This window comes from Xenopus tropicalis, chromosome 1, assembly GCF_000004195.4.
Source record: "Xenopus tropicalis strain Nigerian chromosome 1, UCB_Xtro_10.0, whole genome shotgun sequence".
Classification (NCBI taxonomy): Eukaryota; Metazoa; Chordata; class Amphibia; order Anura; family Pipidae; genus Xenopus; species Xenopus tropicalis.
In genome coordinates this window covers 150,517,682-150,536,572 of record NC_030677.2, presented here as the reverse complement: position 1 = coordinate 150,536,572, position 18,891 = coordinate 150,517,682, and the positions used below count along the sequence as shown (strand labels likewise).

At 41.3% G+C, this 18,891-nt stretch overlaps 1 protein-coding gene across 1 annotated transcript; it reads left to right on the top strand.

Annotated features, from left to right (window-relative positions):
* The first annotated feature begins 15,875 nt into the window (after positions 1-15,875).
* On the top strand, positions 15,876-16,942 carry slc7a4 (solute carrier family 7 member 4). The gene has a single exon (NM_001079352.2). It carries the CDS (start codon positions 15,879-15,881, stop codon positions 16,890-16,892), a length of 1,014 nt encoding a protein of 337 aa, NP_001072820.1. The 5' UTR covers positions 15,876-15,878; the 3' UTR covers positions 16,893-16,942.
* The last annotated feature ends 1,949 nt before the right edge of the window (positions 16,943-18,891 follow it).

The following is an 18,891-nucleotide window of genomic DNA, read 5'->3' as shown; positions in this document are numbered from 1 at the left end:
ATAAAAATAAAATTTACTTCTAGCAGTACAATAAGGGGCTGATTTACTTACCCACGAACGGGTCGAATGGAGTCCGATTGCGTTTTTTTCGTAATGATCGGTACTTTGCGATTTTTTCGTATGTTTTGCGATTTTTCGGATTCTTTACGAATTTTTCGGATCCAATACGATTTTTGCGTAAAAACGCGAGTTTTCCTATCCATTACGAAAGTTGCGTAAAAAGTTGCGCATTTTGCGTAGCGTTAAAACTTACGCGAAAAGTTGCGCATTTTTCGTAGCGTTAAGTTTTAACGCTACGAAAAATGCGCAACTTTTCGCGTAAGTTTTAACGCTACGAAAAATGCGCAACTTTTTACGCAACTTTCGTAATGGATACGAAAAACTCGCGTTTTTACGCAAAAATCGTATTGGTAACGAAAAATTCGTACAGAATCCGAAAAAATCGCAAAACATACGAAAAAGTCGCAAAATGTTCGTTTTCAAGTCGGAACTTTTCCAATTCGGGTCGGATTCGTGGGTTAGTAAATCAGCCCCTAAGTGTACTTTAGAGTTCCAGGTCAAAATATCTAACATTAGGTTTACCCCAGGAAACCATATACTTTTGAAAGGCACACAGCTTTGTTGAATTTAGCAAATCTTCATAGCTTCATATTGCCAACATGTCATTAGGAACAAATATAAAACTCAAACTCCAGCTTGTTTAGACTTATTTCTACTAGATATGTACATCCTGTATAATAGCTTGTTCTTGTACTGACAGGGATACTAGAAAATAATATAGCTTGCATTTCTGAAAAGGTATTTGCTAAACAATGTGAGTAATCGTTTTACATATGGTTTAAAATTACTCTCATGTGTGTGAGGAATGTATGGAGGGCAGTGGTTGACTAGTAGGATTTCAAGAGCCACAAACAATGCTCTGAGATGAAGATAGTAAGTTCTGCATTGTGATATAACATTACAGAGTTACACTCTGCTTGTTTGCTTTGCCTCCAAAGCTGGCCATACATGCACAACAAGATTTCATATGATATTCAGTGCATGTATGGTGGATTGACCATACCTATATAGCAAAAGCCTTGGATATTGGATGGTCTTGTTGATTGGGCAGGACAAAAGTTTTTGATTGGGCGCCTTTGAAGGTGGCCAAGCAAAAGCTGCATTTAGGGTTGAATCGTAACATGGGGGTTGAAATCTACTTCCACATCTGATGATTCAGCCCTGAACATAAGTGGAGGGTAGGAACCGATGATCACAGGAAAGATCATAATTGTATCGCTAGCTTTACTCTAATGTCTTTGAACTTAATCTGGTTCATGGATTGTCTTTTACTCTACTTTATTCCAAATCTGAGATCAAAAAGACCCTGGTTTAAGGTGGCCATACACAGGCCGATTGTAGCTGTCCCTTAGACCGATTCGGCAGCTTATCAGGCGCAAATGACAGGTCTGCCCAACCGATATCTGGCCTGAAATCGGCCAGATATCGATCGGGCAGGTTAAAAAATTTAGTCGGATCGGGGACGGCATCAGCTCGACTGCGCCTATTACCGGTGTTCTAATTTGATTGTTTATAATAATGTAATAATTTTAAGAATAAGTACCATTAAGAATATAATCTAACAAGATTACTAACATAGAATATAATAAAGATATCATAATCTGATTTAATAATATTTTACTACTATGAACAGTCTGAAAATGATATGTAACAATAGAATACTACTTCTACTATGAAATACATAATAATCTAATATTAATAAACTCGAATGTTTAATGTTAAATCATTCTAATAAAGGAATATACTCTAATATTAATAGTACAGGTATATAATAATACTAATACTATTTACCAGAAATAATATACACCATATAATAACCTAATAATACTAATAAAAATAGCACTGTTATAAAAGTAAAAATACGGTATACTAAGTATAATAATTGTATAATATGACTACTAATAGAATGTAATACTAAACTAATAATTATGATACAAATATAGTCTAATAGTATACAATACTATTATAATAATAATAATGTAATAATACTGATAACATATAATAGTAAATTCAATAAGAGTATAGTAATTTAAATATATATTACTTAATAATAATCTAAACATAATTCTATATATGATCTTAAAATGTATCTAATAATAATATCTATAATAAAACAACACACTGTATAATAATGCTTTCTCTAGTAATGATGGCTAGACACAGTAATACAGTATTCATCAGGTGGTGTGTGACAGATCTTCTTTTTGGTTGGCAAGATAAATCTGTAGGGTGATATTAGGCAGAGCTGACCAACTATATCAATTAGTACATTATAATCAATTAGCTGACAATTAAACCAGTGCTGGGATTGAATGACCTAATTTGGGAAAAAACAGTTTTTGCTAACCTTAGTAGATGCCAGTATGTTGTACATTATACAAAATCACATGATGAAGCAGTGAAGGAATCAGGCAGGTGTTTGCAGTTGTGTTGGTTGAATTTCCGCATCATTTACCTGGATGGGATTATTCTGACAAAAGATATGGGTCTTAAGGTGGCCATACACGCACCGATATTATCGTACGAAACCTCGTTTCGTACGATAATCGGTGCGTGTATGGCATGTCGGCGAGTCGATTGATATCGCAGGAAGCTGCTGATATCGGACGACTCGCCGATCGGACCAGTTTGAAAATTTTGATCGGGCGCCATAGAAGGCGCCTGACCAAAATTCTCCTTTCAGAGCTGAATCGGCAGAAGGAGGTAGAAATCCTATTGTTTCTACCTCCTTACCTGCCGATTCAGCCCTGAATGGTGTGTGGCGGATCTTACGATGTTTCGTGCGACCCATGGTCGTACGAAACATCGTCAGATCGCCACGTGTATGGCCAGCTTTAGACCTTTGTTATATGGAAATTCAATTAAGCAACTGTGTCTAAATGGATTCCTGCTGCTAATTTCCTTAGTTTTAGTATGCAATAAATACTGTATACTAAGTCCAATGTCACACTAGGTAGCAGCTTGGTGTCTCTCCACCACAGTGGAGAGGGACCGATCTGCCATGTCTCTGCACTGACAGGCATGCCCTTGGCCTGTGTGCAGACACAAGGAGCAAATTTTGGTGGAAAATTGCCTGTGAGTTTAGAGATGTGGCAGAGTGAAGTGCATTGGCTTGTCTCCTCCTGCAGGGAAAACCTAAAAAGAGAACTAAAGATTAAATGAATTCAGGGATTTTTTCATGATTTTTATGGGGTACTTTTTATTTCTAAGGGCTCTGGCACACGGGGAGATTAGTCGCCCGCGGCAAAACTCCCTGTTTGCAGGCGACTAATCTCCCCGAGTTGCCTTCCCCCTGCCATCCCACCGGCAAACATGTAAGTCGCCGGCGCGATTTCGCGCAAATCGCCGAAAAAGACTCGCGTTTCCCGAAATCGCCCCTCCGCATCTGCCATCCCACCGGCGACTTACATGTTCGCCGGTGGGATGGCAGGGGAAGGCAACTCGAGGAGATTAGGGAACAGGGAGTTTTGCCGTGGGCGACTAATCTCCCCGTGTGCCAGAGCCCTAAATTGCACTGTTTACATAGCAAATAATTAACTCTACCAGTTAAAATTGTATTCTTGAACAAACAAATGTATAGTTAGCTGTAATACTGGTGTGTAGGCAGCCATCTCAGCGCATTGTGCCTGAATCATCTTTCAAAAGGAGCCAGCGCTACACATTAGAACTGCTTTCAATAGTAACCTATTGTTACTCTTACTCCCATGTAACTCGAGGAGTCCCAAGCTGGACTTGGATTTCTTACTATTGAGTGCTATTCTGATCTATTGGGAGCTGCTATCTTGTTACCTACCCGTTGCTGATTGGCTGCTGGGAGGGGGTGATAGCACTCCAACTTGCAGCTCAGCAGTAAAATGTGACTGAAGTTTATCAGAGCACAAGACACATGGCTATGGCACCCTGGGAAATGAAGAATATGGCTAGCCGCATGTGAAATTTCAAATTTAGGCTTATGTACCAGCCCAAGGCAACCAAAACCCTTTGGCAGGGAAGATCTGTGCCTACAAAGATTCCCCCAGCAGTTTTCTGCTGAGTCACTGCACATGCTCTGTGCTGCTGTCAGTTACTGAGCTTAGGGACTGATGCACAATATACTGTGTATATAGAATATAAAAGGCACAACATAAGGTGGATTAGTAGTTAATTCAGAATCTAATTACATGGCAGCTCATTTGTATCAGCTTCTGTGACTGGTGGACCTTATTTTCTACTTGATGATTTGTGACAGCTTAGCTTCTCAACAGCTGCTAAGAGTACACTGAGCATATAAAATCCAAGATGGAGAGCCCCTGTGCACAACTTTGAAGGCCTGAACTGAAAAAAAATATGAGTAGAAATGCTGTGAATCTCTATAACAGATTACTGGGTTTAGTTCTCCTTTAAAGCTGGCCATACACGCACCGATAATATCGTACAAAACCTCGTTTCGTACGATATTCGGTGCGTGTATGGCAAGTCGGCGAACCGACCAGTATCGCAGTAAGGCTGCTGACATTGGTCGACTCACTGATCGGCCAGGTCAAAAGATTTTGATCGGGCACCATAGAAGGCGCCTGAGCAAAATCTGCCATCAGGGCTGAATCGGCAGAAGGAGGTAGAAATCCTATTGTTTCTACCTCCTTATCTGCCGTTTCAGCCCTGAAGGTTAGTGGCGGGTCGATCGCAGATCGCCACGTGTGTGGCCACCTTAAGGCTCAAAGTATGAAGAATGCTGGACATGAAGTAGTATATAACTTAGACTGCAAGTTTTCTTTTTGAGAATTACAGTCATTAAACAAGCACTTGTGGTCCGCTTGTACTGAGATAGCAAACTGCTTTAGTTATTCTTACTCCCTATTGTTATAAATGATTAAATTCCTGACATAACAATATCTCTAGGTTATGCAGGTAGATATGAAACTTATCACAGAACTTAAACATCTTTATGCAGAGTGTGCTTTATACCCTTTAATCCTTTAAACTTTTTTTTATGTTGTAGGGAGTGCCATTCTAAAGCAATTGTAGTTGGTCTTTTTCTATTTTTATGGTGTGCAAATGATTTTTGTGCAGATCTGAGGCTTGAAATTTATACTGCTGTCTAGTTTGTAGGTTGGAATGAGGTAGAATATAAAGGTTAATAATTCAAAAACCATTAAATATGAAGACCATTTAAAAAGATGCTTAGAATAGGTCCTTCTATATCACAGTATACAAGATTTGTGTAAAAGTGAAACTTCGCATTTAAATGCCTAGATGGTAGAATTAATGGCACCGACATGTTAGTACAAGAGTACCGCTGTCTTAGATTCTACTTTTCTGGCTTAGCATTTCTACAGTTATAGCATACAGCACTCAGATAGTTAAAGCATACCCCCTCATCAGTGAAGCATAGACTCTGTTGCACAGCCACATTACTGTGCACTGAATGAAAAAACAGTGACAAAATTTGACAGGCTTCACTGTGTAAAAAATGTAAAATTGGCGTAGTTTTTTCATGAGTTTTTTCTTCCACTTTAACTTACGTAACATAACGGCATAAAATCTGGCATTCAGGTGTAAAATTCTCCATTTACAGTATTTTACACAGCATTTTATGATGTTTTTTTCTGTGAATTTCATTATACACATCTTAATAAATAGGCCCCCTAGATTTGCCATGAACTATGCACTCCGGGCCCAGACTGGCAATCTATGGATTCCGGCAAATGCCAAGGGGGCTGCTGTAAAATGCCATAAACAGGCACTATTTATTGGGCTGGTGAGGGCTGTTTGGGCCTCTGTGTACTTGGAATGGCAGGGCCTATTTTGAATCCCAATCCAGACCTGATGCACTGCCATTAGCAGCTCGGAGGCACTAAAGAACCAGCCTCTTGGAATCGCCATGCTTTGACCGAGGCCTCTGGATTTTATTTGGGATTGAAAATTTAGGATGGAGTTTAGGAATACTTTCAACAACTCTTGGAGGCACAATAAATGTTAAAGGATTGATTTTGCAGAAACTTCTCCTTTACAATGCCCCACACGGTGTGAAAAGTGCAAAAGAGGTCCCAGTCAGCCATTTTTGCACTTTGCCCACTGTGTGTGGTGTTATGGAAATAGCCACAATTCTCTGCACTCCATTTTGAAGCACAGAGACCAGCAGAATGTGCCTTGAATCAAGCACTGCCTGTGTTAGGAGCAGTCAGGGGAGGCATGTAGGGGCCCCATATCTAGTGCATTATTTATAGGTGCAACACAGCAGCAGGAGATGCAGCCCGCATCAGGGGCCTGTCCTTACTGCCCCCTTAGTAGTGGTTCCTTCAAACCATATGCTTTTATATCATGCCCAGTGTGCATTCATTGCCTTTTCTTGACCCTGCCTTGGTTGTCTGTCTTTGCTGTGTGCACTGCTAAATAATTCATGAAAGCTTAGCTCTGGCTGCTAATCCCACAGCATCTGTTTATTCCCAGGCTTCACTGCTCGCAGCCTAAGCTGGGGAACCTTTCTTAGGCCCAGGGCCTAACAGGTTTCCTCAATGCCAAGACCGTTACTGGTCTTGCCCCCCATGACCCATGACTAAAGCTTTTTCTGAAGCCTCTTGCAAGGCAATATTAAAATACACACCATCAGTCATCAGTCAGACACATACCTGCATCGTCCTGCTCCAGATTGATGCGTCTATTACTCAGGCAATTTATTGACCTAGTAAACTTGGCTATTGTGTGTTTAAGTCTCTTACCGCATCTTTCTAGAGGCTTCATTGCCTCTGTTTTCCAGATAAGTCTTGTGAACACTTCAAACCAAAACACATCATGCATGAGTAGCCTAATTTCTGATAGATCTCTCTTGATCATTTTAGTCAGGTCCACTGACTTGACTTGGCCCAAATCGTTGCCACCTAGATGTATCAAGTTATCATTGCATATCCACACTTTTAACCAGTGAAGTGAGGCTAACTCATCTAACTAATCTGTATGGCCTCCACTCTGTATCTGGCACAGAAGATATGAGTGGCCAGCAATTCAAACATATCTAGGGTTTCCTGTACAATGTAATAGGCATTCTGCTAAGTCCGGGATTTACAGCATACAATCTTTTTAATGAGGGAGTCTGGCAAACCCAATAGCTGGCATCAGTTTGGCTAGTAGAGTAACCATAACTGGTCTCCTACTATTTCTTAGCTTTTTGTCCCTTGCCATCTTTTCATAACCAGCTTTACAAATCCATGTTCTTTTGTTCCTACATAATGCCTGGCTGTACAGAAAGCTTCTGCCTGAATTTCTTATAATATAGGAACCATGTGATACCACCATAGTTCCTATACACTTCTAGCACACTATCTACATGTTTGAACAACTGGGTATTCTGGCAGCTTTTCACACCCTGCGCAGGCTGATATGTAGAAGGTCTGCAGTCAGTTAGAAAAGGTCCTGGCAACAGGCTGTCTCCTATCTTCCTCAGTGTCTGCTCATTCGCAGCTTGAAAATATTGCTTCACTGCTGGGAGAAAAGACAAAATATCAGCACATTCACCCCTCCAGATTTTCTGACTGATCCAGAAAGGTGGGTCTTGACTGGAGTGGTGTCACATTATTTACTTACTGTGGGTGGAATGTGCCAGGGCAACAATTCTTGGATAAAAATGACTGTAATAAAGCATTGGTATTATCTGTATTAACTGCCTTCTGGGTGATCTCTGATAGGGTGTCTCACTGGCTACAACTACTCTGCTGCTTCTGGCCTTGCCTGCGGGTAGGGTTGCCACCTGGCCTGTATTTCACCAGCCTGGCAGTAAAAATTTAGGAAGGACAGCATTTTTCCGTAAAGGTGGCAAACCTACCAGTGTGTGACACTGAGGGGGTGGAGATATTCCTATAGATCAGTGATCCCCAAGCAGTGGCTCGTGAGCAACATGTTGCTCTCCAACCCCTTGGATGTTGCTCTCCAAGGGGTAAGGAGGCAGGTTTTGGTTGCATAAAAACCAAGTATAATGCCAAACAGAGCATTCTGCAGGCTGCCAGTCCGCATAGGGGCTATTAAGTAGCCAATTATAGCTCTTATTGGCACACCCAGGAACTTTTTTCATACCTGCTATAGATGCAGCTAGGTGCAGCTAGGGAAGCCACTATTAAAGGAGTGTGTACAGCTATAGTGGGGGAGGAGTCTGGGCCGACCTTGCAGACTCACCAGTTCATTTATTAGAAATCATTTGTACAGGCTGCATCTAATTGGCAGCCTGAGATGGTGACAGCTATGCCTGTTAGGAGATGCTGACAATTCCCCTAGGCTGTGGCTGCAGCAGGTGCGCCTCTCTTCCTCCTCTGAGCTGAGAGCTGCTCCTACCTGGCAGCCCCGTCACTACTGTGTCCCTTGGTCCCGCCTATGCCTGGACTGGCTGCCTCCTCTCAATCCTCCGCCTCCCAGCTGATCCCCTGCGGGAGGGGCAGCTCATTCCTAGCAGGTTGCAGGGGAGAGGCGATGTCAGCTGTAATTTCCCTGAGGAGCTGGGCTATCGGCGCTGCCTGCTCATCCTCACGACGCCGGCTCTGCCTGAGGAGCGCATGGCCTGGGCTGCTTGATTGGTGATAGCCATCTGGGCAACCCGGCGAGGTAAGCCCAGCCATGTCTGAGGGTGCCCGGCTATGTCTGAGGGTGCCCGGCTTTGCTGTGTGCGCTGCTAAATAATTAATCAAAGCCTAGCTCTGCCTGCTAATCCCACAGCATCTGTTTATTCTCTGGCTGCTCGCAGCCCCATAGGGGGAACCTTATCAGAGAGGGAAGGGAGTAGGCAGAACTGCAATCATATAGCTATGCTGGCACTCTGAGGCATGGGAATTGTTAAACTGCATTACTAAACTAATGCAAGCCTGTGTTCTTCAGTCAAGTACCATTGCTTCTCAGGCCCTGTAGGAGCCCAGAACCATGGCTACCTTGCTCCATCTGCCCATAGTGACGGTGTAGGGAGGAGCTGGGAAGATTTGGGAGAGATTCTAGATAATTGGGAAAACAAGGAAAGCTTCTAATAAACACAAGTAACTGGGTTGCACAGCTCTGTTCAGATTAGGGCTTCCTTACACTTATGGAAACATGGGCACTGGCTGAGTGTGTGGATTATATGCTGCTTGTCATGTATTTTATATATTCAGGTAGCAGCTGTTTATGCTGGGGCAAATGTGGACACTGCCATTTCTTTAAATGAGATGTTCACCCTATTTTTTAATGACTAGATAAAATGTAATTTAACATTGAACCGTTCACTCGCTTGGAAATGTAATTGCTGTTGAAAGCAGTATTTGTTTTTTCCTTTCTTATCTCTGGGTCTGATTCTTGAAACAATGTAGCAGAAGTCAAGTCTTCCCCAGGTCTGTTAATCAGCTGGCTTCTGCTATATTGTATAGGGAGTTGGAACCAAATGCATTTTCTTTCATAATGCAAAGGGTGGAAATCCCATTTAAGTAGTCCAGTACCCCAACTTGCCAGTATTATTTTTAAAGAACAAGTCAACCCAAAATATAATTGTTTACCTAATATAAGAAATCGTAATTTTAAGCCACTTTGCAACATTCCTTCATTACAAATTTGGAATGGTTTTTGACTTATTTGTATATATAATTGCTATTATAAGTAGCATTTGCCAGTCCTTTTCTATTCTCTGGCAGCACACTGACAGACCTGTCTTGCTGGAGGAGTTCAGTAAATATTGCTTTCAATAGCAATACTCTGCGCATCTCTCTATAGTTACCGTACATGTCGGCAAAGTACAAATTATACTTCATAAACTTTATTCAGAGCTTTTGCTTCATTACATAGATTTCTGCATAGCAAACTGTCCTGATTAGCCTCATGTTTACAGTGTATGTGCTACACAAGGAATCACAAGACGAGGTGCTTTTAACCCTTTCCCTGCAGACAGTTTAACTAATAAGGGCGGTATGCAGAAAGCTCTTTGCAAGGCAACTTGTTTTTCCTGTAGGGTGACAAACTAACCTGACAGTAAAAGCATTAAAATCGATTATTTTTGCAACTGAGTTTATTTTTTGAATAAGATATGAATAATGAATTAAATACACAAGTAACCAGGATATTCTATATATCAGCCAGTGAGTATGCACTGAAAAGGAACTTTATATCATTTACGAATATATGCTGATTTTCTAGTTGGCGACAAGGTTGCTAGCCCTGCACCATCTTTATTGCTGAGGTTAGTGGCCCCCTAACTACCAAGTATTTATAGGTTTCTGTTTTCTTGGCTTCGGCTGCTAAATGTTTATAATGCTCTAAGATCCCTATTCCCTTGTCCCCAACCCACGCCACACATACCATAGTGCAATCCTGATCAGCCTGTTACTGTGTGTTAGTGGCATAACTAGAGAGTAAGCAGACCCCTGCTTCATCTATTGCAGTGCTGCCCAATTTATCACATGTAGTGGGCTGATTATTTCTTATATAGCATGTACGAGGGCAGGATTACATAAAGATTATGATGTTATACAGTGAAGTCTATGGAGCCTTCTATAGACTGGGCAGACTGGGGACCATAAAACTCTTTTGGAGTGCCACATCCGGCCTGCAGGCCTCCAGTTGGACAGCCCTGCTCTGTTTTGTTAGAGAAATCCCACCTCCCCACCCCTCTCTTACCTGAGAGCAAGCAGGCAGGAAGCATTGGATGCTGGAGTGCCAGTGGGGCAGTCAGGCAGTGGTAGTACATACCAGACCCCTCCAGAGATTCCTTGCAGGTGGGCCCAGCATGGTGTTGGTATGCCGCTGCTGTGTGTTTTGGTGCCATAAACTAAACAGATCAGATACTTGATTTAAGTTATCCAAGGTTTCTCACACTGGGCCATGACACAATCTTGGGGCAGCATTGTGCTTTAATTGGGTTGTGGCTACATGAGAAAAATAAATATACAATTTTTTATTTATTTATTTTTAAACCTGTTTTTTTTTTCATTGGTGGCCATTGGGAAACTCTTTTACCTGTATCTGTATTTACAGATGACAAGGGTTGAATTGGAGACTAGTGGGAAGTTGTATGTAGCCTCAGATGGCCAGCTGTAGCTCAGCCTCTCCTAGTTAGGCAGTGCAGTGTGACATAAAATGGCATGTCTTGTTGTGCTGCTTCATTACTTATCCTGACAATATAGTAATTCAAATATAATGTAATGCTACCCTGCACTGGCAAAAGTTATGTGTTTGCTTCAGAAACGCTACTATCTGCTGTGTAGCCATGTGGGCAGCAATTCAAGCTGGAAAAAAGGATAGCTTATCTGTTTTCTGCTATTTAACCTGTGTCATTTTAACCCTATTTTAACTGCCCCATGACCACACAGCAGCTTGTTTATCTACGCTATATTAGTCTTTTGTCAATGAACTGTTGTTGAATCTCCTCATTCAGGCTTTTTTTGCTAGCATTTTGCCTGAAGATGTTTTGTGTTCCTGTGCAGCGAGTTTACTTGATTCTGCCAAACATAGCTCATTGTTATTTGCTTACCCCTCTGTGTTGCCACATGATTTACCAGTTAAGACTCTTAAGTTAAAAGGACATCTTCTGGAGTCACATATACATTCCAGCCCCAGGCTGCCACACCCAACATATGGTCTGCTTGCTAAGTCAATAAAAAGATGATGTAGGAATACAAAGTGGCTTCTGTGTGCCAGGATGTATATTGGTCACTTTGCAAGGTGATTGGCAATACCACCCTATACCCTCTGTGTTTAAACTTTCATCTGCCTTTTGATGCTTTCCACATTAATAGAGTTATGTAATAAAAGGCACTAAGTTTGCCCAGGAGCAATAATCCATAGCAACCAATCAGCAGGTAGAATTTACTTGTCACCTGTTTAAAAGCAATCATCTTATTGGTTGCTAAGTGTTAGGGCTACAACATACAGAGATACTGGCTACAAAACACCAGAAAATACCCTGCCATAGACAATGATGACAATTGTCTTTGCTAAAACACACATAGAGTCAATTACCATATTGACTGTTTTGTAGCTGCGACAAGTAGCTGGCTACAAGTAACTCCGTGTTTCATTGCCCTTACTGCTAACTGGGCAAACTTAGTGCCTTTTATTACATATAGGGGGTAAATGTTAAAAAAGTTTGCAGGGCAAATGTTTTCCCACCACAGAGGGATAGAAATAAGGTACACTTTCCCACTAATTGATGCAGACTATCACAGGGACAGAAAGTTTAAACCGAACTGAACAACCTTACAAAACTAAATTGTTTAAAGACTTTTTACCCTGGGTATCATATGTGTGTGAGCAAGTAGTGGCAACACACACTGTTACTGCCCATGACATGATACCAAGTATAGATAGGGATGGTGGGCAGGTCATGGGTATTACTAAACTGGACGCTTTGGTTTAGTAATCCTGTGATGAGTGAGAAAAATACACAGTGCAGTGCTGTGCTGTTATGTCATTTGGGCACAGTCTATAATCAGATAAGCTGTTATGTCCATATATCACCACTTGATTTGTCTTATAAATAGCCCCTATTCCATACTGTTGGTAAGAAATAATAGTAGGATTTCCATTCTCTGCACTCGGCCTGCAAATCCACTCCTACACTTGAAACAGTGCTCTTCTGTGTCTGCACGTGGAGCCATTGCATCAGCCAAGGTGCAGGCACATTCTGAAGCTGAAATACACTCTGTTTGACACCAAATAGCGCTGATTCGAGGGTAGGGGTGGATTCTTGTCGTGCGTTTATATGCAGACCGAGAATCTGCCACGTTTGGCCTAAGCCTTAGATTTCCAGTGTGATTTGGTCTTTGGAAGTAAACAATACAGTACAGTGTTTACACTTATTCATAAATGGTGCTGAACATGTTCTGCTTTAATTCAATAGCAAGAGAATCCCTTCAAACAGAAAATATTATAAAATAATATACTTTATATTCATATGGTTTGAATATGAGGGTTGTGCTCCTTCCTCTTCTTCCAAGGCCGCCACTGGTTTACTCCTATGCATTCACTGGTATTAGAGATATTACAGAGATAACAGAGTCATTTATTGAACTTCCAGTCATGGGACTAGGGCTCCCAGTCATTATAAAAATAAGCAGTCCATGACAAATTTCCACATAATTCTTGAACCTACTAATATTGGAAAGAAATGTTCCTGGGCTTTTTTTCCCCATAGAGACTGTGACTTGAATATAGTCATAAGCAAGTCGTCATTCTCTTCTAATGCACTGCTCATAGCAGCCATCTCTGCATGACTGGGTAATTGGATGACACGGATGGAAAAAGCTCACGCAAACAAGATAATATGGCAAATACAACTCTGAATGTAGTCTTAAAAAACTTGATAATAAAGGCCAGAGGAGTAAATTGCACTATAACATATCCATTTTAAAGAAATATTATATTAGACAGGTGTAACAGGATCCCACCGTAGCCCTGATAATCCACCGTGAATATATGAATCAAATAGTGAACAGAAATTTTAGGACACTTATACATAATGGATTAAAATAAACTGCATCATAAACCACCAACCAATTCAAAGTAAAAATTAAAACTTCTTTACACACAATGTGGTGCACACTAAGTTGTATCCACCAAAACTTGCACGATGCAGCAATATGGACATAAATTGCCTTTTGCTTACAATTTGTGGTCGTCTATGTTTTTTTTCCTTGTATTTGTTTGAATAGTGTGGCCTTTATGCCAACATTAGCGTTCAGTTCACTTGGTGCAAGTCAGTTGCATGTATTGCATGAATTCCACTGAGGGAATTGTGGATATCCCTAGTTCCAGACTGATGGACATTAAAGGGTTCCATTGATTCATTATATCATTTAAAGCAGGCTGAAGGGAGCATTGGGGCTGGCCACAAGTTGCAAAGAAGCAAGTATGGATGTAATTGACTTTCTGCTTGGTGTTAGTGTGTGCCCAATTTTTTTCATCCATTTTAGCATCTTGCACTTCCGTTGCATTCATAACTGAGCCTTACAGAATGTTTCTTTTGGATGTCCCGATTCTAGCTTTTACAAATTTGCAGGACTGCCCAGATATCCATGATTAATTGTTAAACTTTATAAATCACACAGGCTATGTCACTGACCATGTGTCAGCACCATAGGTCTTATGTTAATGGAAACCAACCAACATAACAAGAACAGTGCCTAGGCACACAACGTGTTAAACTTTATGTTCATATGAATGTTTTCCCTGAACCTAACACAATAATCCTTTGGCTTAAAATATCACTCTTATCAGTAGCGTAACTTGCAAGCACTGGGCCCCCCTGTAAAAAAAACTCTTCAAAAGGGGCCCAGCGTGAACAGTCTCTTCTCCCCCTCCCTGTTAACTACTTGAGTGGCATCTTAAGTTTTTGCAGAATCTTAAGTTAGTAGAGGGGTTGGGAGGGGGACTGTGATACAGCAGACACCACAATATGGGACTCCCCTATCGCCCAGGCCCCCTGCAACTGTGGGGTCTGCTGTATTTGTATTTTCGGCGCTGACAAAAGCCAAGGATACCCAAGGAGGTTTGCACTTTAATATCCTTATATTACAAGAGAAGGATATTTAGTCCAGTGATTTTAGTAGGCAAGCCTCAACTAAAAATAACATAGCAATATGACTGATGTTGGATTCACAGAGGCCGTGTTTCATTCAACCTGTATTATGACTTAAGCTTGGCCATACACGCACCGATAATATCGGTCGTAACCTCGTTTCTTACGATATTCGGTGAGTGTATGGCAAGTTGGCGAGTCGACCAATATCGCAGGAGTCTGCTGATATCGGTCGACTCGCCGATTGGCCAGGTTAAAAGATTTTGATCGGGCGCCATAGAAGGTGCCTGAGCAAAATCTGCCATCAGGGCTGAATTGGCAGAAGGAGGTAGAAATCCTCTTGTTTCTACCTCCTTATCTGCCGTTTCAGCCCTGAACGTTAGTGGCGGATTTAACGATCTTTCGTGTGACCGATGGTCGCACGAAAGATCGCAAATCGCCACGTGTGTGGCCACCTTTACTGGATATCATTGCAATTGAGATGCATAAAGGCCAAATTACTGCTGATCCAATGATTGGTCCAAGCAAATACTACAAAGAAATTAAATATCTATAAAACTCATTCTATATAATTACATCTCACAGACAGCTGAGCCTAACATTTTGGCACCCCCAAGTGACTTAACCTTTCCTTCTCCTTTAAGAAGGGGCTGGATGGATTCTTAGCAAGTAAGGGAATACAGGGTTATGGGAGATAGCTCTTAGTACAAGTTGATCCAGGGACTGGTCCGATTGCCATCTTGGAGTCAGGAAGGAATTTTTTCCCCTCTGTGGCAAATTAGAGAGGCTTCAGGTTGGGTTTTTTGCCTTCCTCTGGATCAACTAGAAGTTAGGCAGGTTATATATAGGCATTATGGTTGAACGTGATGGACGTATGTCTTTTTTCAACCCAACTTACTATTTTACTATGTTACTATGTATGTTACCCGTGAGCCACATTTCAATGGAAAAGGTGTTGGGGAGCAACACAAGCATGAAAAGAGTTCCTGGGGTAGACATGAGAGCTTTAATTTGCTACTTAATAGCCCCTATGTGGACTGGCAGCCTACAGAAGGCTCTATTTGGCATTATACTTGGTTTCTATGCTACCAAAACTTGCCTCCAAGCCAGAAATTAAAGAAATAAGCACCTGCTTTTTGGCTACTGGGAACAGCATCCAAAGGGATGGTGAGCAACATGCTAAGTAAATATTAACTTTTCTGTGGGATGCTTTTAATATTTTATGTTTTGACCTTGTAGATAACTACCAAAAGTGATGACAGATTCACCAAGCTAGAAACCTATTCATTTGACTCGAAGAGGAACAACATTTGGCAGCGCAAACATGGGGAGTCGACTACCGTCTGCTGCAACTCTTGTCCGGTTTTGTCAGAAGCTGAACAGAGTGAAGACTTTGGAGGATGACTTAATGGAAACTTCCTTGAAAAGATGCCTTTCTACAATTGACCTTACTCTTTTAGGTGTGGGTGGAATGGTTGGTTCAGGTTTATATGTACTGACTGGCACAGTTGCCAAAGAGATAGCAGGTCCAGCTGTCATTATATCCTTCCTTATTGCTGGGGTTGCTTCACTGCTAGCTGCTCTTTGCTACGCTGAATTTGGTGCACGTGTGCCGAAAACAGGGTCAGCTTATATGTTTACGTATGTTTCGGTTGGTGAAATCTGGGCCTTTTTAATTGGCTGGAATGTCATCCTGGAATATATGATTGGTGGAGCTGCAGTGGCAAGAGCCTGGAGTGGGTACCTGGACTCAATGTTTGACCACAAAATTAAGAACTATACAGAAACACATGTTGGCAGTTGGAATGTCCAGTTTCTAGCACACTATCCTGACTTCTTAGCTGCTGGGATTTTGCTGGTTGCCACAGCATTTATTTCTTTTGGTGTCAGAGTATCCTCGTGGCTTAACCACATTTTTGCTGGCATAAGTATGGGGATTATCTTATTTATTCTGATCTTTGGATTCATTCTCGCAGAACCCAAGAACTGGGGTCCTGAAAATGGGGGATTTGCCCCTTTTGGCTTCTCTGGCATTATGTCTGGCACTGCTACCTGCTTTTATGCCTTTGTTGGTTTTGATGTGATAGCGGCCTCCAGTGAAGAAGCCAAGAATCCTCAAAAAGCAGTTCCTATTGCAACAGCCGTCTCATTAGGTCTCGCTACAGCCGCCTACTTCTTGGTGTCCACAGTATTAACATTGATGGTACCTTGGAATACACTTGTACCGGACTCTGCTCTTTCTGATGCATTTTATAGACGGGGCTATTCATGGGCCGGGTTCATTGTGGCTGCTGGTTCCATTTGTGGTAGGTTTAATAACATTTTCTGTTTAACATAATGTATTACTTTTTGCATGTGCTTCCTAATAAAGAAATGCAGTAAATGCCTGATTTGCACTTAGGGCCCTTGTGTAAATGAAGAGGCCGAACACTGGCCTAAAGCCTATATACATTCCATGCACTCTGCGTTTCCAGAATAATGTTTGCGTAGTGCCCTTTTAGCTTGTATTTTTCTACAAGGGATGACCATTCAGTGCTAGGACTAAACTCTTTGAGGTGTAAAACCCTCCCTTTATCAGGAATACAATGAAGTGTTACATTTCTTCTCTAACGGCACACCCTCCCCCATGAGGAAACATTGAGTGTTTTTCACTAGTCACATCTCCCATTGAAATAAAGCATCATTAGCCCAGGGGTCTTGGATCACTTTATTAGCTGCTAACTATGTATTTGACATTTGACAGGATTTAAGTTCAGGGTCACAAAGAACTGACTCTGGCATTTGAATCAGTCTTCAAAATGATATCATTTGAACTAACTACTTTAACATTTTACTGAGCTCTAATGTTAAATAGGACATTTCTTACAGTTAAACCTTTAAAAATTATGTCCAACTGTTCTCTGTGCAATGCATGGATCTAAAATGTATTTTTTTGCTTTAATAATTGTTTCTCATAAAGAGCCCCCAAACTTGGTAGCACCATGGGAGTAACTAGAAGAAGAGACCCTGCTGCACCTGGGGAAAGGCATGGGTTACCACCTTTTCTTTAAAAAAATACCATGCCTATATTTTTAACCAATAATGCATCAATGATAATTTCAACCAGCCAGACCAGTATACCACTGGCCAAGTGGCCTAGGCTCTGAGGGGGTGGGGCGGCTTTAGGGATCCCAGTGGGAAACTGATTGATAAGTAGTTTCATTATATGTGTATAAAAATGTCTTATTTCCAAAGTGGAAATAAGGGGACACTAGAAGAAATATGATGTAGGGCCCCCCATTAACTGTTTAGCACTGTATATATAGCTAAAGGGAGTACGTAAGCTTCTCAAGATATTTGGAGTAAAGCAAATATATTACTGTCACTTCATGTGTTTTCTCTGTAAATGGAACTGACAGACTGACTAACAATGTAATGTAAATGTTTTTGATGTTTTAAATCATACTAATGATTATCTTTCCACTACCCTATAGCAATGAACACTGTCCTCTTGAGTAACCTCTTCTCCCTTCCACGGATAGTATATGCAATGGCGGAAGATGGGTTATTCTTTCAGTTTTTCTCCAAAGTGAATCCAACCACCAAAGTACCTTTGATTGGCATTATTGTATTTGGTATTTTGATGGCTTTATTAGCACTTGTCTTTGACTTAGAAGCTCTAGTGCAATTTCTTTCCATTGGCACACTGTTGGCCTACACATTTGTTGCAGCAAGTATAATTGTTCTGAGATTTCAGCAAGACAAGATGGAATTTTCCCAACCAACAGTGCATGAGGCAAGTCCCATTCGTCACAGTGGTGTTCCTATGAAAAATGAAAATATGTCTGGAGAAGAAATGAAGGAATATGAGTCCTTCTCAGACAAGCTTCAGCTGGTGGAAACTGACAAAAAAGGCCAACAACGCAGAGAAACGGGACACCTGAAGGCTGCTTTTGAGCCATACCTACGGTTCTTGAGTGACTGTTACCCTGGAGAGGTTGTCACCATTGCAGTTGTTTCACTGATGGTCTCCTCCATATGCTTTTGCTGTGTTCTGGTATTTGGGAGTGATCATCTGCACCTTCCTACGTGGGCTTTTTATTTGTTGCTTGTGATTTTTTTGATTGTTTTTTTAGTCAGCCTGTTTTTAATATGGGCGCATGAACAACAGAGGAAAACAACAACATTCCAGGTAATTGTAAGGCAAGCGACAGTAGGTATCTAAAATGCTAATTTGTTTCCTTGATTGTCTAATCTTACTGAAAGATACTAGCTTCCTTTTAAGAATGATATCCCCCCTTTAAAGTTTGCAACATGCAGAAACTGAAACAACCAACACCCTTTCTGAACATCTGTAT

Coding starts and splice junctions, on each gene's coding strand:
- slc7a4 (NM_001079352.2), top strand. CDS start 15,879: ATGGGGAGTCGACTACCGTCTGCTGCAACTCTTGTCCGGTTTTGTCAG.